At 53.2% G+C, this 25,141-nt stretch overlaps 2 protein-coding genes across 5 annotated transcripts in view; both read right to left on the bottom strand.

Annotated features, from left to right (window-relative positions):
- Window positions 1-15,174, bottom strand: part of CSPG5 (chondroitin sulfate proteoglycan 5) — a 28,315-nt gene extending 13,141 nt beyond the window's left edge. For all 3 annotated transcript variants that reach the window (XM_028750255.2, XM_077936629.1, XM_077936630.1), the window contains exons 1-3: window positions 15,015-15,174; window positions 10,953-12,486; window positions 2,692-2,880 (exon numbers count right to left, since the gene is read on the bottom strand). In XM_028750255.2, coding sequence (XP_028606088.2) covers window positions 2,692-2,880; window positions 10,953-12,486; window positions 15,015-15,078 — 1,787 coding nt within the window. In that variant the 5' untranslated portion in view covers window positions 15,079-15,174. The remainder of the gene's footprint in view (window positions 1-2,691; window positions 2,881-10,952; window positions 12,487-15,014) is intronic.
- Window positions 15,175-21,776: 6,602 nt separating this feature from the next.
- SMARCC1 (SWI/SNF related BAF chromatin remodeling complex subunit C1) overlaps window positions 21,777-25,141 on the bottom strand; it is a 94,568-nt gene continuing 91,203 nt past the window's right edge. For both annotated transcript variants that reach the window (XM_077936627.1, XM_077936628.1), the window contains exons 27-28: window positions 24,945-25,115; window positions 21,777-23,621 (exon numbers count right to left, since the gene is read on the bottom strand). In XM_077936627.1, coding sequence (XP_077792753.1) covers window positions 23,518-23,621; window positions 24,945-25,115 — 275 coding nt within the window. In that variant the 3' untranslated portion in view covers window positions 21,777-23,517. The remainder of the gene's footprint in view (window positions 23,622-24,944; window positions 25,116-25,141) is intronic.

Raw genomic sequence — 25,141 nt, 5'->3', positions numbered from 1 at the left:
CCCAGAAAGGATTCTGTCCCACAACTGCAGGAATTGGGTAGCCCAGCAGTTCCCACAGTGGGAAGTACCACCCCCTGGAGGACAATGGGATTCCCTGGGGGAGATCCCTAAGAGGCAAGGGGGCAAGAGGTGGCTGCGGAAAGTGGGGATTGAAGATTCTTGCTAACTTCTCTCCCCAGAGAAGATCACCTGGCCCCTTCATTACACACCTTTAGGTGCCAGGCAAAAACGTTCCTTTTTAACCAGGCCTTTGGTTGGCCTGGTCAACATCCCATTCCCTTTTTAAATGTGGCTCTTTTGTGTGTTGGGGGGGTATAATTGAGTTATAGGGACGTGGGTGGCGCTGTGGGTCAAGCCTAGGACTTGCCAATCAGAAGGTTGGCGGTTCAAATCCCTGCGACAGGATGAGCTCCCATTGCTCGGTCCCTGCTCCTGCCAACCTAGCAGTTCAAAAGCACGTCAAAGTGCAAGTAGATAAATAGGTACTACTCTGGCGGGAAGGTAAACGGCGTTTCCGTGTGCTGCTCTGGTTCGCCAGAAGCGGCTTAGTCCTGCTGGCCACATGACCCAGAAGCTGTACGCCGGCTCCCTCGGCCAAGAAAGCGAGATGAGCGCCACAACCCCAGAGTCGGCCACGACTGGACCTAATGGTCAGGGGTCCCTTTACCTTTACTTTATAATTGGGTTATTGCTTTTATTTTATTTTTATATACTGTGATCCTTTTATGTGAACTGCCCTGAGACCTCTGGGTATAGGGCGGTATATAAATTCAAGAAATAATAATAATAATAATAAACAAAGACATTGGGAAACTGGACTCGCTGCATCAAGCCCATCCGTCACGCTGGGAATTTACTGAGCAGTGAAGAAGTTACTAAATGTGGCACCTAGGACTCTTGCTAGAGGACGATCAGACTTTGAGAAGCTGGCATCACGGATCAAGTTCACCAGGCTTGGTGGAGTAATTAAACTAAATAGTTTTAATTGGGTTTTCAGTGAATGCGCAATTAATGGCTGTTGCTCCAAATTTTATTGTCGTCTTATCTTCCTTAGTGGGTCATGCAAACTGCTATTCTGATAAATTCTTTTAATATATATATCAAGGGGGGGGCAGTTCTGAAAAATGCCGCTGTGTGCATTTTCCAGAACGGATTCCCCCTCCCCTTCCACTCTGTTTCACCTCTTTCTCTGATGTCACCCGGGAAATTTACAGCCCTGCGGAAGAGGCGAACTGACAGGCGCTCCATCCCGGGCACACACAACACTTGGCATTTCTCCCAGCCGGAAAACTCCCGCCCCGTAAATCACAGGATGGGGACGGCAGCAGGGATCCCACAAAGACTGTCGTTGATGGCAGGATCGTAATAAGCAAAGCCTGCCGGATGAGGCCTAAGGGGGCGCACCCAGTCCAGCATTCTGTCCTCACAGTGGCCAACCTGCAAGCGGGATCCGAGCGCAAGAGCAATTGGAATCCAGATAATAATAATAATAATAATAATAATAATAATAATAATAATAATAATAATAAATAATAATTTATGATTTATAACCCACCCATCTGGCTGAGTCTCCCCAGCCACTCTGGGCGGCTTCCAATCGAGTTTTAAAAAAAATACAGCATTAAATATTAAAAACTTCCCTAAACAGGGCTGCCTTCAGATGTCTTTTAAAGATAAGATAGCTGCTTATTTCCTTCACATCTGAAGGGAGGGCATTCCACAGGGCGGGCGCCACCACCGAGAAGGCCCTCTGCCTGGTTCCCTATAACTTGGCTTCTCACAGAAGGCCCTCGGAGCTGGACCTCAGTGTCCGGGCTGAAAGATGGGGGTGGAGACGCTCCTTCAGGCCATTTAGGGCTTTAAATTGCTGTCTCTAACCACAGACGCAGAGCATAGGAACCCTCAATAGCCCTCTCCTCCATGATAAGAAACACGTGTTGCTCTGCCCACTTTTGCCCCAGGCCCCGCCCACTGCTAGCATGCGGCCCTTGCGAGGTTGTCCAGAGATGAGTGTGGCCCTCAGGACAAAAAAGCCAAAACACACACACACCTGGGACCTCTGCAATAAAAGGATGAAGACGAAACCTTTTCCAGGAATGTCCGCCTCCCTACTCTTCCTCGCCAGTCAGCGATCACACCATTCAAAGATGGAGTTAGCTCTTCACTAGCAAAAACCCAACTTGGCTGAGTGTGCGGCTGAGCAAAGCAGCTCATTCCCAGGAGACTTCCTCCGTGAAAATCAGTTGCCGCGTCCCGACCTCCTCTCCGGGGATTTCCCAAGCGATCTGAGACTGCGCCTGCATGAGGCTAAACTATCCTCTGCCCTGTTCATGCCTCTCTTGGTTCTGGGAGACAAGACAGGAGGAGTGCTTGTCACAGCAGCAGGAGTAGCTTCTTCACCAGCCAGACCCATCTCTGCCTCTTGGCCCCCCTCCTCTTCTGCCTCAGCCTCCAATTCTGGACTACTCTCTGCCACAGACTCTCCCCGCTCACTAAACCCTGTCACCTCTTCAGATTCTGACACCTCCTCTCCCTCTTTGTCATTCCACCACCCTTCCCCGGGCTCTGTGCCTCTTCCCTGGGGGGTGTTCCCCTGCTGGTTCCTCCCCACATTCCTCTGCGTCCAACCCGCCCACGACATTGACACCCACCCACCCAAAAACCCACCCGCCCAGCCCCGCCGCCACTCACTTGGTCTTGCGCAATTTGCTGTTTTCGGTTTTGAGCAGGTAGAGTTTCTTGGCGAAGAAGACGGTCATCATGAAGAGGAGGAGGACCACCAGGGCGGCCGAGCCCACGGCGATGCACATCACCTGGAAGTCGGTGATGATGGACTCGCAGCGGATGCCTTTGTGCCAGATGTAGTCTTGGGTGTTGCACCTGCGGGGCGAGAGGCAAAGCGAGGTCTGGTCAGCAAAGGGGGAGCCTGGGAAAGGCACCCATCCCAATAATAATAGTAATAATAATAATAATAATAATAATAATAATAATAATAATAATATCTGGACTGTCTCGCCAGAGTGGTGCATGCTCTGGTTATCTCCCGCTTGGACTACTGCAATGCGCTCTACGTGGGGCTACCTTTGAAGGTGACCCGGAAACTACAACTAATCTAGAATGCGGCAGCTGGACTGGTGACTGGGAGCGGCCGCCAAGGCCACATAACTCTGGTCCTGAAAGATCTACATTGGCTCCCAGTACGTTTCCGAGCACAATCAAAGTGCTGGTGTTGACCTTTAAAGCCCTAAATGGCCTCGGTCCTGTATACCTAAAGGAGCATCTCCACCCCCATCGTTCAGCCCGGACACTGAGGTCCAGCTCTGAGGGCCTTCTGGCGGTTCCCTCCCTGTGAGAAGCCAAGTTACAGGGAACCAGGCAGAGGGCCTTCTCGGTGGTGGCGCCCTCCTACCAGATGTCAAAGAGAACAACAACTACCAGGCTTTTAGAAGACATCCGAAGGCAGCCCTGTTTAGGGAAGCTTTTAATGTTTGATGCATTACTGTATTTCAATATTTTGTTGAAAGCCGCCAAGAGTGGCTGGGGAAGCCCAGCTAGATGGGTGGGGTATAAATAATAAATTATTATTGTTGTTGGTGTTATTATTATTATTATTATTATTAATTTCTTATACCCTGCCTGTCTGACTGGGCTGCCCCAGCCACTCTGGGTGGCTTCCAACAAAAACATAATTTAAAAAAGAAGGAAAATCTTAACATTTAAAAGCTTCCCAAACTGGGCTGTGTTCAGATGCCTACAAGTTTTTTTACAGTTGTTTAACTCTTTGATAAGGGACGCGGGTGGTGCTGTGGGTTAAACCACAGAGCCTAGGACTTGCCGATCGCATGGTCAGCGGTTTGAATCTCCGTGACGGGGTGAGCTCCTGTCGTTTGGTCCCAGCTCCTGCCCACCTAGCAGTTCGAAAGCACCCCGAAGTGCAAGTAGATAAATAGGGACCGCTTTATAGCGGGAAGGTAAATGGCGTTTTCGTGTGCAGCACTGCTGCTGGCTCGCCAGCTGCAGCTTCGTCACGCTGGCCACGTGACCCGGAAGTGTCTTCGGACGACGCCGGCTCCCGGCCTCTTGAGCGAGATGGGCGCGCAACCCTAGAGTCGGTCACGACTGGCCCGTATGGGCAGGAGTACCTTTACCTTTACCTCTTTGACATTTGCCGGGAGGGCATTCCACAGGGCGGGCCTCCCCTGCTCTCCCCGCACTGGATCTTGACCACCAACCCAGCTCAACTCAAGTGGAGAAGCCTACCCACAAAGGCCAAAAGTGGAGCTTCCACAGATAGGGGCAGGATACCTTAGGAAAAGATAACCGCATGTCACCAGCTTGTCTGTTTCCCTGGGACATCCCTTGTCAGAGAAGGCGCCGAGCTGCAAATTTCAAGTAGCAAATTTCAAGTGCTGAGAGCACTTCTTGTTAAAGGGATAATGATTCAGAAAACCCTACGACGGTCCTGCAAGGTAGGTCAGTATCATTGTCCCTGCAATGCAGATGGCAGCCAGGAGAAGGAACCGAAGCCGAAAGGGACAGATTCGTGACTCTTTGATAAACGAGGGGATTTACTCCCCTGAAAGGCCCATTATAATAATAATAATTTATTACTTGTACCCCGCCCATCTGGCTGGGTTTCCCCAGCCACTCTGGGCGGCTTCCACAAAGACCAAAAATACATTAAAATGTCACACATTAAAAACTTCCCTGAACAGGGCTGCCTTCAGATGTCTTCTGAATGTTAGGTAGTTGTTTATCTCTTTGGCATCTAATGGGAGGGCGTTCTACAGGGTGGGCACCACCACCGAGAAGGCCCTCTGCCCTGTTCCCTGTAGCTTTGCTTCTCACAATGAGGGAACCGCCAGAAGGCCCTCAGAGCTGGACCGCAGTGTCCGTGCAGAACGATGGAGGTGGAGACGCTCCTTCAGGTAAACTGGACCAAGGCCGTTTAGGGCTTTCAAGGTCAGCACCAACACTTTGAATTGTGCTCAGAAATGTACTGGGAGCCAATGTAGGTCTTTCAAGACCGGTGTTATGTGGTCTCGGTGGCCGCCCCCAGTCACCAGTCTAGCTGCCGCATTCTGGATTAGTTGGTGCCAACACTGGGTGCGAAAGCTACGCCTAGTTCAGCTCAGCGGCACTAACAGGTCACCAGTGTGGGGCAAGGCTCAGTATGCGAACCAGCCCCACATTGCGGCAGCAACCTATTTGCTTGTTTCCTCAAATTCATACGCTGCTCGAATGCAAAAATAAACCCCCCAAAAGAGGTTGACGAAAAGGATAGAACCATATGAAAACTATAGCCATACCTCGGGTTACAGACGTTTCAGGTTATGTTTCTTCGAGTTACGGACGCGCCGAAACCCGGAAGTACCGGAACGGGTTACTTCCCGGTTTGGGCGGTCGCACATGCGCAGAAGCACTGAATAGAGCTTTGCGCATGCGCAGAGGTACCAAATTGCAACCCGCATATGCGCCACTGCAGGTTGCGAACGTGCCTCCCGCATGGATCACGTTCACAACCCGAGCGTCCACTGTACTAAGTAAAATTAGGAATGGTAATTTCAGACGTCGGAAAGTTAAAATTACAATTAAGGCTTGCACCAGCTTTCTAAACCTCTGAATGTTTTTATCAGGCGCAGAAGAATCCACAGTGCAGGTGCTCGCTTAATATCAACAGGCAGGGAGTTCCACAGTCTAAGTGCCGCCACACTCAAATACTGAGCTCTTAGAAATATCGAACGGGACTTATTCGGCGGCTGCCAGTTCCACAAATCGAAGCCGGTCCATGTGGGGGTGAGGCAATCTCGCGGGTAAACTGGTCCCAAATTGTTCAGGGCATTAATTACTGATAGTAGGGCCCTGAACCCAGTAACAAGCTGGAACCCAGGGCAGGTATCTGAGCACAGGTGGGATAGGCTGGCAAGGCCTCACTCCTGTCAGCAATCGGGCTGCAGCATTCTGTGCTAACTTGCAGCTGTGGATCAAAAGAAAGCAAAGCCCCCAAGTACAGCGCCTTGCGCCAGTGGCGTAGCATGGGTTGTCAGCACCCGGGGCAAGGCAAGTAATTTGCGCCCCCTAACCCGTGGATTTGCGCCCCCCTAACCCGTGGATTTGCGCCCCCTAACCTGTGGATTTGCCCTAACCCCAGATGTTGCGCCCAGTGCGGCCAGCCCCCCCTGCACCCCCAACGCTACGCCACTGCCTTGCGCAATAATGTTAGCTGCACCACACAGAGGACCCTGGCTTCCCCCAAGCTGGTGTCATTTGCATCATGCACCAGGTTGGGGAATGCTTTGCTAGCTAGACTATCACGCAGGGTGGATAAAAGTCAATGATTTTTTTAATTAAAAAAAATATGATTTTCTAAATTTAAATCGGATTTTTTTTAAAAAATAATTTATTGGATTTTTAAAATAAAATGCTTTTGGAGGAAAAATCTTTCTAAATATAGTTTTCTATTTAAGTTACATCGTAGTCCAAAGGCTATTCATCAGGAAATAAGGATTTGTTTTAAGTTTTTCACGTGTGCTAAAACTCAGTCTGGGTTAAAAAAAATAAACCGTTTAACCACATCAGTTAGCAAACATGGATACATATGCTATAATGTTATTGTTTTAGTTAAATAAATGGTTTAAATTGTTATCAAGGAAATGATTATTTTTCTTCTCCCAGTAAAGGACAGCAGAAAAGTTGTCCAAATATAAACAGCTATTAAACCTCACACTAATTTCATAATTATCTGTGTATTTCTAATAGTATAACCAAATCAGGAATTTTTGATATAAACGATTCTGAAAAATTATTATTCTAAAAATGAAACCTTCATCTGGTTGTAAATATTAAGATTATACCAGCAAGAATGAGTCCTTCTGTAAAAAAAGAGATTTAAATCAAGTCTTACTGACCAGTGATTTAAATCGTGATTTGATTTAAATCAAATCCACCCTGCTACCACGTGTGTGTCCAGGCCTCTTAATGGAAGAGGAATGAGGGCAGAGAGAGAGCCTTGGCCCTCCAGATGAACTACAACTCCCATCGGCCCCCATTGCCAATGGATGATGGGGTTTGTAGTTCTGCAACACCCAGAGGGCCGAAACCTGCCCACCACCGACTTCTTTATTTCTCATGCTTCACACTCCCAGTATGGCTAATGATAATTTTACAAAATGCAGTGTAGAAACGAAGTGTTTTTTTAAAAATGCAGAATAAAACACTATCATGCAATTCATGCAGATTTTGCAACGGCATCCAAGGCTTGCTGGGGAAAAGGATTAAGCTGGAAATGCTCATCCCATCAGGACCAAGAAACACACAGGGAACCCACAGGTGGGTGTATCAGCCTTAGCAACCTGCGACTCCGGTATTGCTGGGGTTGGACTAGATGACCCCCTTTGTCCCTCCAAAACCAGACAATTGTACGGCATTATGAATGCACAGCACACGCCACACCCACTGAACCAACAACCCTTCCCCTGTGGCACACCAATGAGGAGTGAGGCAGAATCTGAACTCGCCTCCCATTTGCGCTTCAGGATTTTTGCCGGATCGCAAAAGGGGTGCATCTCCCGCAGAGGACCCCTACCCAAGCTCTGCTCCCAGGGCGCCCCGTGACTCGCACCCAGAACGCCATCTCTGGATACAGCGCGCCTTCTTCCCGCCACCGCTGTCTGTCAGAGCTGATTAGTGACTCAGGGAGAGCATCCCGTCAGCGTGGCTCTGACCTAATTCCGGCTCGGCTGAGCAGGCAGGGTGCTGTGGGGGCAGGGAGCAGCCGGGAAATCCCTCCCCCTTCTCCACTCAGCAGGCAGCAGCCGAGACGCCTTCAGGCTGCCTCTCGCAACCTTGGGTCGGGCAGAGGGCACGGGGCTGAGACAGCATCGGACCTACCTCCCAGGGTCGTCGTAAATGATGCACTCAGGGCACACCTTTCGGAGACCAAAGAGCATCGCCCTGCGCGCCCAGGGTTCGAATCCCGACTCGGTGTGTGACCTTGGGGGCCAGTCCCTGCCTCGCAGGGTTATTGTTGGGGGGCATTGAACGAGGAGGGAGGGGGAAAACCACACATGCCACCATGAGCTACTCAGAGAAAAAGGTGGAATATAAAATGCAATAAATAAAAATAGGAAATGCAGGGGGGGGGGGCGTGAAATGGAAAAACAGGAGTTCAGGGGCAGGAAGAGGGAATGGCATGGGCTATTTTTCAATAGCCCGTGGTTGATGGGAGAACTCCGCGCTGCAACACTTCGTTGCAGTTCTTGAAAATGCAGTGGTACCTCGGGTTAAGTACTTAATTCGTTCCGGAGGTCTGTTCTTAACCTGAAACTGTTCTTAATCTGAAGCACCACTTTAGCTAATGGGGCCTCCTGCTGCTGCTGCGCCGCCAGAGCACGATTTCTGTTCTGTTCTGAAGCGAAGTTCGTAACCCGAGGTACTATTTCTGGCTTAGAGGAGTGTGTAACCTGAAGCGTCTGTAACCCGAGGTACCACTGTACAGTAGAACCTTGGCTTACGTTACTAAACTTCGGGTTGCAAAAGCAGCAAACCCGGAAGTATTTTCCCGGGTTTCGCCACTCGTGCATGCGCAAAAGCGCAACGCGCGCATATGCGCAGAAGAGGCACCTCTGGTTGTAGAAACCTCAGCATCCGACCGGAGCTCCAGATAGGATCCCGTCCGCAACCGGAGTACCACTGTACTGTCTGTGTCTGTCACCGATGGGCAAACTGCAGTCAGGATGATGGGTGGTGTAGTCCAATAACGTCTGGAGGGCCACAGGTGCCCCATTCCTGCTTCAGGTCGGTGAGACCGTTCCCTAAAGCTCCATCACAGTCCAGTATGACCCCAAACCCCACATTACTGCACTGCGAGGGGTTGGAACAGATGACCTTTGGAGCTCCCTTCCCACTCTATAATTCTCAGATAACTCAGGATATGGGAGTCAGCAAAAACAGGAGTGGATTCCCAGATGAGATTTCCCAGATTCAGCCCGCATGCCAAGAGGGATGAGCCCCTTTTCTTCCACATTAAGTGGCTAACTGGCTCCCGGTGGAGTACAGGGTCAGATTTAAGGTGCTGGTTTTGACCTTTAAAGCCCTTCACGGCCTGGGACCCTCGTACCTACGGGACCGCCTCTCCCGGTCTGCCCCACGGAGAGCCTCAAGGTCCATAAACAGCAACACCCTAGAGGTCCCGGGCCCTAAGGAAGTTAGATTAGCCTCAACCAGAGCCAGGGCCTTTTCAACACTGGCCCCTGCCTGGTGGAACGCTCTGCCTCATGAGACCAGGGCCCTGCAGGATCTGATTTCTTTCCGCAGGGCCTGTAAGACAGAGTCGTTCCGCCTGGCCTTTGGCTTGGAGCCAATTTGATTCCCTCCCCCTCTTTCTTTTTTCCTTTCTCCTCCTGTGATGAGGCTGCATTTTAATATTTTAATGTTTCAATATTTTAATTGTTGTATTTTAATCTTGTTTTTAAGTTGTATTCATTCAACTTGTTTATATTATTGCTTGTTAGCCACCCTGAGCCTGGCCTTGGCTGGGGAGGGCGGGGTATAAATAATAATAATAATAATAATAATAATAATAATAATAATAATAATAATTACCTCCCATTCTATGGAGAAAGAGTGCAAGGCGTGCAGTCTCTGCTGCAATGAAGGCTGAGCCAATCCTTCTCCTCCGCTCCCTAACCTGCCTGCTCTAAGACACCCCCCATGCTCTCCTAGTTGGGAACCTTGCAAGGCAGCACATGACTTGCACATCAATCTTGCCACGTTGGGTATTTGGTTCATTATGCCATAAAGCAGGCCACTTGCCCCTCTGGCACAGTTGCCATCCAAAAGACGGAGCCTCGAGGTTCCTGGTACAACCAGAGAGGTTGCCAGAGCCAAAAAAAAGGATCGTGAGCAAAACTTAGACAAAACTTTCGAACTCCTTGCCTATTGACATCTATCAGGCACCTTTGCTGGACTCTTTTCCGCACATGTTAGAAACATCCTAGTTTAGACAGGTCCGCCCAGATATTTAGAAAGGCGGTGCAAATTTTCATCTGTTTTTGGTTCATTGCTACTTTCAATTATTGCAGCCATTCTGGCGGTTCCCTCACTGCGAGAAGCCAAGTTACAGGGAACCAGGCAGAGGGCCTTCTCGGTGGTGGCACCCGCCCTGTGGAACACCCTCCCACCAGATGTCAAAGAGATCAACAACTACCAGACTTTTAGAAGACATCTGAAGGCAGCCCTCTTTAGGGAAGCTTTTAATGTTTAATAGGTTATTGTATTTTAGTGTTTTGTTGGAAGCCGCCCAGAGTGGCTGAGGGGATCCAGCCAGATGGGCGGGGTATAAATAATAAATTACTATTATTTTGTTATTATTTATGGATAATTTTATCACTTCATTTTTCTTGAGGGTTTTGCTTTCTTACAACCAGGCAGCATACAAAGCTGATGAAATAAATAAATAAAGCCCAAACTCCCTGCAGTTAGAAAACTAGCTCAACAGGGAGCGGTCTAGGCTAAAACCGTTGCGCCTGATGCACTGGTCTTCTTACTTGAAGGAGAGCTTTGTGTGTTTTCACACAGGGGGCCATTCAGTTAACGGAACTCACCCATTTGAACTATGAACTGGTTCCATCCACTCTGACCAGCTGGGAATTCGAACCCCTCGCCCTGTCACATGTGGAGACCAAGCTGAAGCCAGTTTTGGGTGGAGGAGGAATCTATGCTCCAAAACCAAGCTGAGCATGGCTCATCCCAGACCTTTTAAGGCTACTACTCACAGTGGAAGGAGACTTAAATTTCAGCAGCACCCCGGGTGTCGCTAAAATCCCCCCTTGCCTTTCATGCTCCCTTCCCCGTCCCAGTTGTGGCGCCCCCTGCAGCGCAGCCACAGCTGCCTCTGCTACTCCCACCTCACCTGCCAGGGAAGCCCCGCCCACTTCCAGGTAGCGCCTCACCTGCAGAAGGCCCCCAGGTTCTCCACCAGGTAGCACTGGCCCCCGTTGTGGCAGTAACTGGGGAAGGTGTCGCACATGGATTTGCAGGAGTTGTTGTGCCGGACAAAACCACTACGGCATTCGGTGCCGTTCTCCACGACGCCCAATAGGCTGAGGTCCCGGCCAACTTCTGCCGGACGGGGTCTGGGGGTGGCCCTGCCGCCGCCCCCCGTGATGACAAAAGTCTGCAGAGGTGGGACGACGTAGTGGCGGCTGGTGGGCTCCGCTTCTTGGATGGCGGTGTGGATCTTGGGTGTAGCCGGCGTGGGGATCCGAAAGCCGTTCTCATCCTCCAGATCCCTGGCCAGCCCTCCTCCGCCATCTTCCTCCTCCTCCTCTTCCTCTGGCTCGTCCAGGTCTTCCTCATCCCCGTCGGTGTAGAAGGAAGTCGTGGGGTAGAAATCAGACTCGTCGAAGGGCGTGAAGTCATCGTAGAGGTCGTGCAGGGACCACGACATCCCTTTGTCGTCCACCGGTTTCCGCTTGGTGGAGTCCAGGCCGACCCCGCCTAGCCTCTCCCCATCAAACAGGTCATAGTAATCAATGTCGATGATCTCGGAGGCCAAAGGGTCCTGCGACGGCTTCGGGGAGGCCTTGACCGGAGGCGTGACGGCCGTCCGCGGGGTCTCGGCGCCCGGCCAGCTCCGGTCGGTGCGGCCTTGCGCGCCCTCAGCTGGCGAGCTGCTGGAAGACTCCACCCACAGCTCCAGAGGCTCCTCCTTCTGGGCGGAGTCTTGCTCTGGGACCACCCCACCCTCTTTGGGGGCCGGGACGCCGGCCCTCGTGGGAGACGCCAGCACCGCCACGCCAAACGTGTCGAGAAGGAGGTCCGTCTCGGCCGAACTGTGGCCCAGGCCTGCGGGAGAGCTGGCCTCTGGCGCAAACTTGGGGGTCGTGGTCCGTTCTGCCAACTCCCCTTGATCCGGGGAGGCCTTGGCGGGCTGGTCCCCGCTACCGGCTTCCTCTTGGCTTTCTGGGGCGGCGTGGGGGCTCCCCGCTGCCCCGTCCTTCCCGTCAAGTAACTTCCAGGCCCCCTCCTGCCCCTGCGCCGGCTGGGCAAATCCGGTTCCGCCCGACAATGCTTCGAGGGGGCCCTTGCCGTCGCGTCCCCCCAAAAAGGGCTGGCTGAGAGTCCCCCCGGGGCAGCCCAGACAGAGGCCCGACACGTTTTTCTCCTCCTCCATCTCTCCAGAAAAGTACCTCACTGTGACGCTTGCCCCTGGGGGGCTGCCAGCAGCTGGGATGTCAGAAGCGACGGCGTCTCCTCCATCGCCGCCTGGGAGAACGGCAGGTGGCTTGAGCTGAGATTCCTTCGCTCCCGCTGCCTGCGAGGCTTTGGCGGTAGAGGCGTTCCCTCCTCGCCAGGCGCTGGGTCTCGGTGGCAAGGGATTCTCCTTCCTCGTAGGCGGCGCTCTGCTCACAGCGGCCGGCCTGCTCTGCCAGGGAGCTCCTCGGACGTCAGTGGCGTTGGGGGATTTTGCAGGTTGCTCAGAGGCTGCAGGCAAGAAAGGCAGAAGGGCTTGTGAGTGGGGAAGAACGCAAGCAGGGAGAGGTGCTACTCCCCGTGCACACAGAGGAGTTGCTAAGCCCCCCCCCCCAAATAAGAACCAAAAAAGAGCCCTGCAGGATCAGGCCCAGCCAGCTTCCTGTCCTCATAACCTGATACATAGAATCACAGAAAAGTCAGAAGGGACCTCGTGTGTCATCTAGTCCAATGTAGGAATCTTTTGCCCCACGTGAGGCTCGAACCCACGGCCCTGAGGTTAAGAGCCTCACACTCTGACAACTGAGCTATAAACTGCATCAGGGCAGAACAGGGCAGTTGTCTCAATGCAAAACCCGCAAGCACGACCCGGGCGCAAGAGCATAGCCATTGTGGGCTGTTAGCCCTTGATGGCTCTCTCCTCCACGAATCTGCCCAGTCCTATCTCAAAGTCACCTAGATTGGCCATGAGTGCCTCTTGTGGAAGGGAGTTCCACAGATCAACTCAGCGCTGTGTGAAGAAGGGCTTTATTTTATCCGCCCTGAATCTTCCAACATTCAGCTTCTCTGCTTTTCCAAACCCCAGAACCTCCTACGGACAATTCCAGCGCACCGAATGGTACTTTCCCTATAATATATATATATATGCGTGTTCCTCCTTGCCGCGGTGTCAAAAATAGCAGCGGTCTCGGCTCGCGGCTCATTCCCACACATTCTGGCTGCCTGATTCAGCTTTTCTCCTTCCCCCTCTTTCCCAGTGTAGTAGAGCAGAATTAATCACTTGGAAGGTGGGGGGGGGGGGAGAGAAGAAGCTGGCTGGTTGTAGCCAGGAGAGGGGTGTAAATATGGGAAATGTCTTTGGCGCTAACAGTCGCCTCGGGGTTTATTTACCAAATCGGTGGACCTCTCCCCGCAAGGAAGGAAGGAAGGCAGCCTGATCAACCTTCGGGAGAAATCCTTCCTTCCATCCATGGGCAAAGGGTGGGCTCCCTCTGACAAGACCCCCCCCCCCCCACCCAGTGTTCTAATTTTGGCTTCCCTGAGAAAGATCTCAGGGTTTTTTCCGAGGCTTAAGACAAAAGCGAAAACAGAAAAAGGAGGGCGGAATGGAAGAGAAGCCAATGCAAAACAGAAATAAGCGGTTCTAGAGGTAGGAAACACCCCTCCTCAAACCAGGGGAAAAATAAATACAGGAAGGAGGGTGTCTGGTTTTTGAGCAAGCAACCAGGACTGGGGGTGTGACTGAAGAAGAGGACTGCAGGCAAAACCACCTGGAGAAGAGGGATGGAGAGATCCCAAAAGGGTGGACATCACCTCCATGCCTACACACAGACACACACACACACACACACACACACACACACACACACACACACCTCAAGTCAGCACCTGTCTGACTGGTCATCACCAGATCCTAGAACAGGTGGACCTCCTGGTCTGATCCTGCCAGGGAGCTGAGCGGTCTTGCAGGGGAAACGATTCATTTTGCATTCCCCCCCTCTGGAAGGAAGGTCTGACTGAGTCACTGGTTTTTGTGGCCTTCTGACCCGAAAATCCATAGATTTACACATCTGAACCTGGCAGGAGCAGCAGGCAGGATAATTCTCACTCCCTTCCAAGCATCTGGGGTTTATTTACGACAGGACACGGTCAGCGGGGGACTATAGAGATCTCTTCCACCATCAAGCAAGACTCGCATTTTTTAAGAAATAAAGGGACTCTCTTTTCCCATTCATTCGATCTTCAACAGATTTTATTTTGGGGGGGGGGTGCAGCCAAGAAAGGCACAGGGGGTCTTCGATGTCCCACCACCACCCCTGACTCGTCCGCAACGGAATCACCAGGACGTGATCCGGTGCGATTCCGCATTTCGCTGCGATCTCCCGCCGCTGCCGCCGCCCGCCCCTCCCCCTGCCCTCCAGCTCTCCATTCGCCACAGCCTCCTTTTTTGGGGGGGGGGGGGATACGGACACACACACACCCCAAAATACATTTGCAGGGGAGGGGAAGCAGGGCGAGGAGAGTGTGTGGATTTTGTAACACGTGTCTTGCATTACAACTAACGCCGCCACCAAATCACTCAACAGACATCCCCGAAAGCATCCTACAAAATGAGGGGTGGGAGGGGGAGAGGAGAAAAAGGAGGGGTGGGAATCATTTTTTTGGGGGGGAAGGGTCTTCTCTTCCCACCCCAATGTGGCCATTTTGCACCCCCCAGCCCTAACCGTCCCCCACCCCACTTCTTGAAAAGGCTCCCCCCGTTTCCTTAACCATTGCCAAAATAATAATAATAATGCGCCCTTATTTTTTGCGCGAGGGGAGTGGTCGGGGGGTGGGGGGAGAGACCAGACTGTCTGGGTTGGGGGGGGCGGTTCCCCCGTTGCAAATTCCACCCCCCGCCCAAAAATAGACCCCCAAATATTTGCAATCCAGAAAATATCCAGGTAGAGAAAAAGGAGGAAAGGGTGGAATCTGGGGATGGGCGGGTGGGTGTGTTGGCGTCTCCATCCCACCCCCCAATTCCCCTCGCCCCCACCTACCCGCGAGGAGGCCCGCCAGCGCCATCAGGCCGGCGGCGGCGAAGGCGAGCCAGGCGCGCCCCATGCTCCGTGCACCCTCGGCCGCGTCCCGCCCTCGGCAGGAGGCTCCGCGCGCTGCTCCGGCTGCCGCTCAGCGCCGGCGGACGCCCCGCCGCATGGCGCGCCCAGCCGCGCCCCCCGAGATCAGCGCCCAGACGCCGCCGCCGCCGCCGCCGCCCAGCCGGCCCGAGAAGGAGGAGGAGGAGGATGCCGCCGCCGCCGCCGATGCCCCATCGTCCCCCGGCCGCCGCCGCCTCCAGCCCCAGCTCCAGCGGCAGCAGCAGAAGCGCCGGCCCCGCCTCGCCGCGCGCAGCGCCAGGAGCCGCGGAGCAGGAGGAGGAGAGAGGAGGAAGGAGGAGGCGCTTCTGCAAGGAGGATTACGGTGCCCGCGGGGGGGGGGGGGGAGACAGACACACACACAGACTCACACACACACACACATGCACACGGACGCGGAGGCGCGGGCGCGCGCAGCACCCCCCTGCCCAGTTGCAGCCGCTGCGCTCTTGCAGTTGCAGGACGCGCCGGGCGCTGCTGCAATGCATGCGCGCCCCTGGGCACGGTTTAGAACTGGGGTGGGATGTACGGAAGGCAATTGGGGGAGAGGGAGGCTGGAAGCGTTGGAGGGGGGGGTGTGGATGCGAAAGGGGGCGCAAACCGGAGAGGGGGCGGCCAGAGGGAGGACCGTGGAATCGGAGAGGTGGGAAGGGACCCCCAGTCATCTAGTATTTGCAGCCCCGTGCAATGCAGGAATCCCAGCTAAAGCTGGAAATTGGGAAGGACTGGAATGAGAACGGGGGAAGAGCCCACGGCGGATCAGGCCCCTGGCCTATCTCGCCCCTGGCGCCGTCCTCCCGCCATGGCCACCTGCGGGAAGCCGAGCAGCAGGATTCGAACACAAGAGCAGCTCCCTTACTGGGGTTTCCAGCAATTTGGAAGCACGGAAGCGTAGAATTGCAAAACACCCCCAGGGGTCATCTAGTCCAACCCCCTGCAATGCAGGAATCTCAGTTAAAGCATCCGTGACAGGTGGCCACCCAACCTCTGCTTGAAAACCTCCAAGGAAGTTAGAGTCCACAAGGAGCGTGTTCCACTGCCAAACCGCTCCTACCATGACAAAGTTATTCCTGAGCTTTCGTCAGCGGAATCTCCTTTCTTGTGACTTGAAGCCTTGGGTTCAGGTCCTGCCTTCCGAAGCAGGAGGAGAGGACAGGGTCTTGCTTTGCTGCAAGGGGTGGAGGGATGGATGGAGGAAGGCCAGTGGGGTAAGTATGTAAGAAGAAGCTTGCAGGGTCACGCCAAAGGCCCCTCTAGTCCAGTGGCCGGCCAGAGGCTTGTTGGAAACCCTCAAGCAGCCCTCTCCTCTCCGCTCCTGTGGTCGCCAGCAAGTGGTATTCATTAGTGTTGCTGCCTCCGACTGTGGAAACTAGTTGTAAAAGGTAAAGGGACCCCTGACCATTAGGTCCAGTCGAGGCTGACTCTGGGGTTGTGGCGCTCATCTCGTTTTATAGGCTGAGGGAGCCGGCGTACAGCTTCCGGCTCATGTGGCCAGCATGACTGAGCTGCTTCTGGCGAACCAGAGCAGCGCACGGAAACGCCGTTTACCTTCCCGCCGGAGTGGTACCTATTTATCTACTTGCACTTTGATGTGCTTTCGAACTGCTAGGTTGGCAGGAGCAGGGACTGAGCAACAGGATTCGAACCGCCAACCTTCAGATTGGCAAGTCCTGGGCTCTGTGGTTTAACCCACAGCACGGTACACACACCTCTCCAGATCAAACGCGAGAAATAAGCCCACCTCTGTGAAGGACTTCCTTGTATCCAACTTTTCATTTTTTGGAGAGGCATTGTCGCCCAGAGCATTTCCTAGGTGCATCCACTTCTGACAGTCGCAAGCACATCAAATACCATGTTATGTGCAGGATGTATTGCAACGTCTTCCCTTCCAAATCTCCTTTCCATTTGCGTCTAGACCAGGGGTCAGCAAGCTTTTTCAGCAGGGGGCCGGTCCACTGTCCCTCAGACCTTGTGGGGGGCCGGACTATATTTTGGGGGAGGAAATGAATGAATTCCTATGCTCCACAAATAACCCAGGTGCATTTTAAATAAAAGGACACATTCTGCTCATGTAAAAACACGCAGATTGCTGGACTGTCTGCGGGCCGGATTTAGAAGGCGATTGGGCCGGATCCGGTCTCTGGGCCTTAGTTTGCCTACCCATGGTCTAGACGCTGCACAACGGACCAGCCTTTGCTCTGGGGGCATATGGGGCACAGGCAAGTGCCCATGACATGTGCGCCAGCTTCAAGAAACCTCTCCTGCCAAGCTTCTGCTAGCTACATGAGCAACTCCTCGCTGTGTTTTCTGCCTGATGCAGAAAACAGGGTCAGAATTATTATTTCCCATGAATCTGGGGCAGCTGCTCCTCTTCCGTCCTCCCCTCGCCAGGGCCTGGTGCTCAGCCAACAACATCCATGTGGGCTTTTGCTGCTTTCCCCCATGCCCTCCAGCCAGGGTGAGCACTGATCTGAAATTCATTGTGTGGGAGTTGAGCCAAGGAGAAGGGTTAAAGCTCATATACAGTGGTACCTTGGTTCTCGATTGGCTTGGCTCCTGAACAAATCGGCTCAAACCCAGAAGTGAGTGTTCCAGTTTGTGAACGTTTTTCGGAAGCCGAACGTCCGACGCATGCAGGAAGCTCCCGCAGCCAATCGGAAGCCACGCCTTGGTTTTCGAACAGTTCCGGGAGTCAAACGGATGCCCAGAACAGATTAAGTTCGACAACCAAGATGCCACTTTATAGGGAGGGGAGACTGCTGGTATGGAGGGACCAGGAGGACAAACAGACCGCAAGCCTTAAGCTAAAACAGTTTCCCATGACGGGAATCTGGTTGGCCACTGTGGGAACAGGATGCTGTAACAGATAGGCCATGGGCCTGATCCAGCAGGGTCTTCACATGTTCTACTCAGAGGAGTAGTGAGCTGTGCAAGGCAAGGGTGCCCTGAGATAGAAGAGTTTCTGCTCGCAGCTGGTCTAAGATCCAGCAGGGTCTGAGGTGGGCAGGTGGCATTTCACAATGTTGCCTCTGGCTCCCTAGCGCTCCAGGCTAGCCTCTCACCCAGGGGTCAGCAAACTTTTTCAGCAGGGGGCCAGTCCACTGTACCTCAGACCTTGCGAGGGGGCTGGACTATACAGTCATACCTCAGGTTACAGATGCTTCAGGTTGCGTGTTTTTTGGTTACGGACACGCCGGAAGTACCGGAACGGGTTACTTCTGGGTTTCGGTGCTTGCGCATGCGCAGAAGCACTAAATCGTGCTTTGTGCATGCACAGAAGCACCGAATCGCGATCTGCGTGTGTGCAGTTGCAGCGCATTGCGAATGTGCCTCCCACGTCTAGCCCAGGGGTCAGCAAACTTTTTCAGCAGGGGGCTGGTCCACTGTCCCTCAGACCTTGTGGGGGGCTGGACTATATTTTGAGGGGGGGGAATGAACGAATTCCTATGCCCCACAAATAACCCAGAGATGCATTTTAAATAAAAGGACACATTCTATTCATGTAAAATACACTGATTCCCAGACCGTTCACGGGCTGGATTTAGAAGGTGATTGGGCCGGATCCATGCTCTTACCTGTGTGCTAAAGCCTTATCTCTGGCTCGACTGCACTCTCTCTTCTTCGCTTGCAAGGCAAGGCCTCGGGAAGCCCTCTGGAGACCCGCCAGAACGGATCCTCCTCGATAATTAACGAGCTCATTGAAACACTAGCCCTGCGGCGGAGGCAGCACTCTGATTTCCGGCTGCTGCTTCCAGCTGTGAACTCTCTCCACAAGGTGCCAACCACCTTGGCTGCTTCACTCAAGAGCCAGGCTCTCCTCTAGAACATGCGCAGAGGGCAACCAAAGATGGATCTTTCTGACGGTGAGAGCTGTTCAACAGCACGACAGACTCCCTCGGGAGGTGATGGACTCTCCATCGTTTGATGGGGGGTGGCTGTCTGCCAGGGATTCTTTAGCTGTGATTCCTGCACTGCATTGGGTTGGACTTGGGGGTCCTTGACAGAATTGTGGCGCAATTTCTATTTTCCAGCATTTACTCAGGTGGCAAGGGGAACAAATCAATCTGTAACTAAATCTTCCTTTGCCACTCTTTTCCTTTAAATTGCTTCTGGTGTTTGCAGAGAGGGCCCACAGCTCAGGGACACCTGCCGGGCATGCAGAAGGTCCCAGGCTCAGTCCCGAACAGAATCTCCAGCTAAAAGGGTCAGGTAAACAGCAGGGGTGAGGAAGGCCCTCTCCTGTAGCAGGAAAGCCACTGATGGTCAGAGGGGTTGATATTGGGCAAGATGGACCAGTAGCCAGGGGGCAGCAAACTATGCTCCCAGGGCACCTAACAACCCAGGGAATCAACAGGTCCCAGATGTCTTAATAGCTCAGGAATTGCTTTGCTGAAGTGGATCAAAGCACCATCCAGGCCAGCGTTCTCATTTCTCAGCTGTCTCCCGGAAGTCCACAAGCCGGTTATGGCTTTGATGGGTGTCAAAAGAGTGAGCCAGCACACCATTCAAAGTTGGAGTCAACTCTTTATTAGTAAAATCACAATCTTCACAGACTTGGCTGAGTGTCAGGCCTAATGAGTGCAGCAGCTCATCCCCGTTAGGGTCTTGTCCCGTGAATCAGTTGTGAGACTGAAAGCCCCTGCTTTCCGACAACTGTCTTAAGTCCAATCTGCTCCAGGGATTTTTCCAGGCAATCTGAGACTGCACCTGTGTGCAGCCTGTCACTAGTCCGCCCGTTTCAGCCCTCTCCTGGTCCTGGGAGATGTGGAGAGGGGAGATGTCACAGCAGGAGGGGAAGACACCCCATGCCTCTTAACCAATCTGACTCATCTCTGCCTCTTGGTGTCCCGTCTCAGAATCTGCATCAGATTCTGGACTCCTCTCTGCCACTCTTCCTAATCATTAAGCAGTTACCTCTTCAGCTTCTGACACCACCTCTTCCCAGTCTTCTCCCTTTGACCACTCATCCTCCTCCTCCCACAAATCCCTTAGCTCTGTGCCTTCTTCCCTTGGGGATTCCCCAGCTGGTTCCTTCCACCGTTTCTCTGCCAGTCCACGACATCAGGTCTTTGGTTTGGTTTGCCCCAACTCTGGTAAAGGTGTAATGTAGGGATGGGCACGCTGTGGCGGAACTCATGAAGCCTCCGGCGAAGGCCCTGTGCTGAGCCCTTGAAAAGCGGAGGAAGAAGATGGCAGAGGCACAATGGGCAGCGCTGTTCCTAGAGAGCCGGGCAAGGGCTGATCTGGAAGGGGAGAGCCAAGAGGCTGCCTCGCTCCCGTGAATACCAGATCAGATGGGGCCCCCACTTGTTGCTCCCCCTCCCTCCTGCCCTCTTGCTCAACAGCGCATTGTCCTGAGCACCGGGACTCAACTCTTTCAAGGCAAAGGATTAGTTCCGTCCGAGAGCCGAGGTGCTCAGCATCTTAATGAACGAGGCCAAACGGAGTTCCAAGTGGAGTTAGAGACTGGGCTCTTTTAAGCGTGATACTACTTCCCTTTCTCTCTCTGCACATCCTTCTGAACAGCTGCCCTATTTATAGCAACCATTTGTAGAAGCGAGTTGGAGGCTCTCGTTTGCCCTGGGCCCTTGTATTACCCAACCACTTCCTCTCCAAACATCACCCCTCCTCACCCAACGCTCCGTCTCAAATCACATCATGGTCTGCAGCAGAAGAGCTGGACACCAAAGAGCCTTCTTGTTCGCTTCCATCCTCATCAGCCCCTGGCCAAGAGACTATCATCTAGCACTTACATCACATGAAAATGCTTTTTGCCCCTGCAACTTTTTATCTATTAAAATGCACTGTGCATGTCATTAACGACGCCTGATGGGAAGGGCAGATGGGTAAAGGGGTGCAACTCCCCAGTTCAATGTTCTCCTGGACGATTCTGTTTATTTTTATATTTATTAAATTTCTAAAGCGCCCTTCATCCGAGGATCATGGGGCGGTCTGCAATAAACAAACACAAAGACAGCTATACCCCCTCTAGTTTAAAAGGCCCATCGATTGTTTAATTAGCCGAAGGCAGAAGAGGAATGTTTTTGGGTGTGTACCAAGGAGCCAGGGTCAAGGAGCGAGGTGGACCGGCACCTCTGTCCATTCATCCCAGAGAGCATTTGAATGGAGGGCAGTCATTCATTCAAACCCATAGCAAGAATCCAAACCACTTCTGAGCTTGGTTCTGGCTAATGAACACACGGAGCACAGGTGTGTTTTGTTTTTTAAAAAAACCCTGCATTTTTATTTCACAAAATTTAAGTGGCTGAGTTGCAAGAAACGAAGGACTCCCCACTCCCACTCCCCACATACAGGACCAGACTAGAAGGGGGGGGCGGGAAACAAACCAACAAACGAAAGGTCATCACTCCCACCCACAACCCACCCACTTGTGTACAGAAACACCGCCGTGTTAACAATTCATATTATGCTGCAGGACACAAGTCAACAGTAGAGTAGAAAAAAGAAGAAGACAAGTTTCTCCATCTAGAACCTTGACATTTGAAGTGGATCTCGCTAAAAACAACCTGAGGTTATTAGTCTAAAGAGGACCATGTTTGGAATCTCGATTCCACGCTGCTCCGAAGACAATGGGCTCCAAAGGGGGCGGGGAAACACGCCAGCGGGGGAGACGTGGGAAGCACTTTCCTTTCTGGGGGGGGGGTGTTTTGGGGGGGACGCAGAGGAAGAGCTTCGGCCAGAAGGCAAGGGCTTTTCTTTTCCTGAGAAGGGGATGGCGTTATCCCCTAGGTGTCCTAAGTGAGAGGGTTGAGAGCAGGCCAAAACAAAGTTGTTGTTCTCCTCATCCCAAAGACTCCATGCCCCGAGCTTCCACACAGCAGCGTGAGGAAGGAAGGGGCAGGCGTTGCTTCTGTGGCCAAAGAGCTGGAATGAAACCAACCTCTACTGGCAACCCTTATTTGTGTACGGTGGTATTAGGAGGGGCACTAACCGTACAGGAACAGTGAGGCCTAACTTGGAAAACTGGTACACTGCCCCCCTGCCCCCTCCCCAGCCCAGTGGGCTGCAAGACCACCCACTTCCCCGGCATTGTTCTCAACCAAAGCCAAAGCTGCTCATTTACACAAGAACTCCTTTGCAAGTTGCAGGAACGAGAGGAAGAAAGACCGGCAACTGGATAGGGACGCAACGCCCACAATCTGGGCAAGGAGCAGGATACGGAGCAGCCCAAGTTGTAGGTCGAGGGCGAGCTCACCTGCAGCCTTCTATATGACGCTGGGACTACAACTCCCATCAGCTGCCGCCACCACGGGCAACGGTTAAGGGTGATGGAGTTTCAATTCCAGCAACATCCAGAGAGCACGGCTGCCCCCAATTGTGGCTGTAGGCGGACAGGTTCCCTTGCTCCTTGCGCAGCCCCTGGGGTTCAAGTGTTCCCAGCAAAGAGCTGGAAGACAAGCAAGCAGGGAGTGTGCACTGTACCTACGTGTGCTTGCAAGTAAGGAAGATGTCAGTGATGCTTCCAAGCTCCTATTCGGACAGTTTCAGAAAGGAAACGTGTTTCCTTAATCTGCTCCCCTCAGCCCACCCCACGGCTGCCTGCAAGAGGTAGTTGGGGTAAGCACACACCCACACCCAGGCTGCTCCAGCACAATCCTGTAAACTTGCGCTTTGCTATCTATGGGAGTTTGATTGCTGGCTCATTTTGAAAGAGGAACACCGCAATATATGCTCCAAGGATACAGGGGAGGGAAAGGAAGCAGGCTTTATTTACCCCTCCCTCTGCTACTGTAGTGACCTGTTTGATATGAAATGAGAGGGAGGGAGAATGGGATGCATCGACCCCACTCCCCTTGCGCTGAAAGGCTGGAGTGGGAAAAGCGAACATCGCTGCAGAGAGCACCCCGCCAATTGATCTGGCCCCCGGCTCTTCTCGGGCGAGATCGATATTTCCTTTTAATAATATCGCCAGGCAATCCCCAGGGCTCGACAAGCTTCCTGAATAATTGCCCACCTGCCGCGCCTGTGGTCAGTGTGAACCGAGAAGCTGAGGCCAAGGGGAGAGGCAGGCTGCTTTCCCCACCGCCCTGGCCGCAAAACGCTTCTACTCTTGTGACCGAGGGGCGGCGGCAAGGCGACGCTTCGCCTCCCACAACGAAGGGACCCAACGGGCTTCTGGTTACGCTGCATCTCCTACCTGGGGAGGTAAAGAGGACCCAGAGGCTCAACATGCGAAGTAACAAGTTGGAGCACTGCCGGCTCTGGCTGTGTTCCTGGCAGAAAAGGAAGGCACAAACCGTCACCAAAACTGCGTGGGGGAAGAGGTCTGGGTGTGGGCGCATGGGGGGCGGGGGCAGAGGCCAGGGAAGGAAGGAGCAGGAAACTGAGGAATGGTGTTTTTGGTTGCTACTGTCACAGCTTGAGAGACGCCTTGTTGCCGGACCGATCAGGGAGCTGCGGAGGCTGTTGCTGCTCCCGCAGGAGGTGGGGTCGCCCCGTCAACTGGAGGCTGCGGCTGTGGCTGCGGCGGCTGCTGTTGCTGCTGCGGATCTGCAGAGGAATGGGTGTGAAACGGGGAATTAAAGGCAGGAAGCTTGGCAGGGACATTCCTCGCTCCCTAAAACTGCCTGCCCTTCCAGGAGTCCAAATGGCAGTGCTTTCAGCCCCAGGATGGCACCACCCTCTGGTTGGGAGATGGCGCTGGCCGTCTCACTGTCTTACAAAGACACTCTCCTGGACCAGAATTGGGAGGTCGCTTGCTGGGTTTTTCTCAACGTGAACATCTGACCCGTCTATCTATCAAATTAAGAACTGGGGGAATTCCTCTGCCGCCCCACACTCCCAGTGTCCAGAGGAGAGTCTTTATAGCTGGGAGGTCATCTCAGGAACATCCTTTGGCTTGCAGCCTTCCACTTTAGGAAATCAGAGACCCCTCTTGACCTGCGGCTGCATCGGCCAAGGAGGTTGCGGTGCCCTGATAAATCTCCTCGAGAGGAGACTGCCCCTCCAAGGCTGACCCACTGACCCTCTCACCAAGTGAACCAGTGACCCATGATCCTGCATTGCAGGGGGTTGGAATAGATGACCTTCGGGATCCCTCCCAACACGACAATTCTATGAACTTCCTCTCTGGTCCTGTGGAGCACCAGAGCAGGCATAATAATAATAATAATAATAATAATAATAATAATAATAATAATTTATTATTTATACCCTGCCCTTCTGGCTGGGCTTCCCCAGCCACTCTGGGTGGCTCCCAACAAAATAATAAAATACAGTAATGCATCAAACATTAAAAGCTTCCCTAAACAGGGCTGCCCTCAGATGTCTTCTAAAAGTCTGGTAGTTGTTGTTCTCTTTGACATCTGGTGGGAGGGCATTCCACAGGGCGGGCGCCACCACCGAGAAGGCCCTCTGCCTGGTTCCCTGTAACCTCACCTCTCTTAGGGAGGGAACCGCCAGAAGGCCCTCGGAGCTGGACCTCAGTGTCCGGGCAGAAGGATGGATTGGCCTGACCCAGCAAAAGCAGGAAGAGTTCTGAGGATGGTGGGCTGGGTGGTGTTGGGGGAAGAGACCCTTGGTGTCATAGGACTAGAGTGAGGTGAAGGAGAACTGCCTCTGTCTACAAAGGTCACTCAACCACAATGAAGAAGTAGTCAGAAGACGGACTGCTCTTGCTATCTGTATAGGCAGACCAGTGATGGTGCAGAGGAGCCCCAAAAGGGGCAGGAAAATCCTGTCATTGCAGGCGCTTGGTCTACATGAGCCTTGGAGGCCGGTTCCAACTCTGTGATTCTGTGGCACTCTGGGAGCTGGGGTTGGGGAATGGGAAGGGGCATGCAGTGGGGAAACAAAGGTGACCGTTCTACTTACACAAGCCGTTCGGAGAAGCCAGGGCCCCCCGGGCTCCCACGATATTTCCTGCCGCACCGGACGGGGGAGCGCTGCTGCTGCTGGCTTGGTGAGCGCTGGCCGATCCGCTTGGCATTGCCCGGCCTGGCAAAGGCTGCCCGGGGATCATGGAGCCTTGCCCCAGGATCTGAGCTGTGGGAAGGAAGGATGGTGCTTAA

The sequence above is a fragment of the Podarcis muralis genome, chromosome 12 (genome assembly GCF_964188315.1).
Source record: "Podarcis muralis chromosome 12, rPodMur119.hap1.1, whole genome shotgun sequence".
NCBI lineage: Eukaryota > Metazoa > Chordata > Lepidosauria > Squamata > Lacertidae > Podarcis > Podarcis muralis.
Note: the sequence above shows the minus strand (reverse complement) of the source record. Positions and strands in the feature narration are given on the sequence as shown.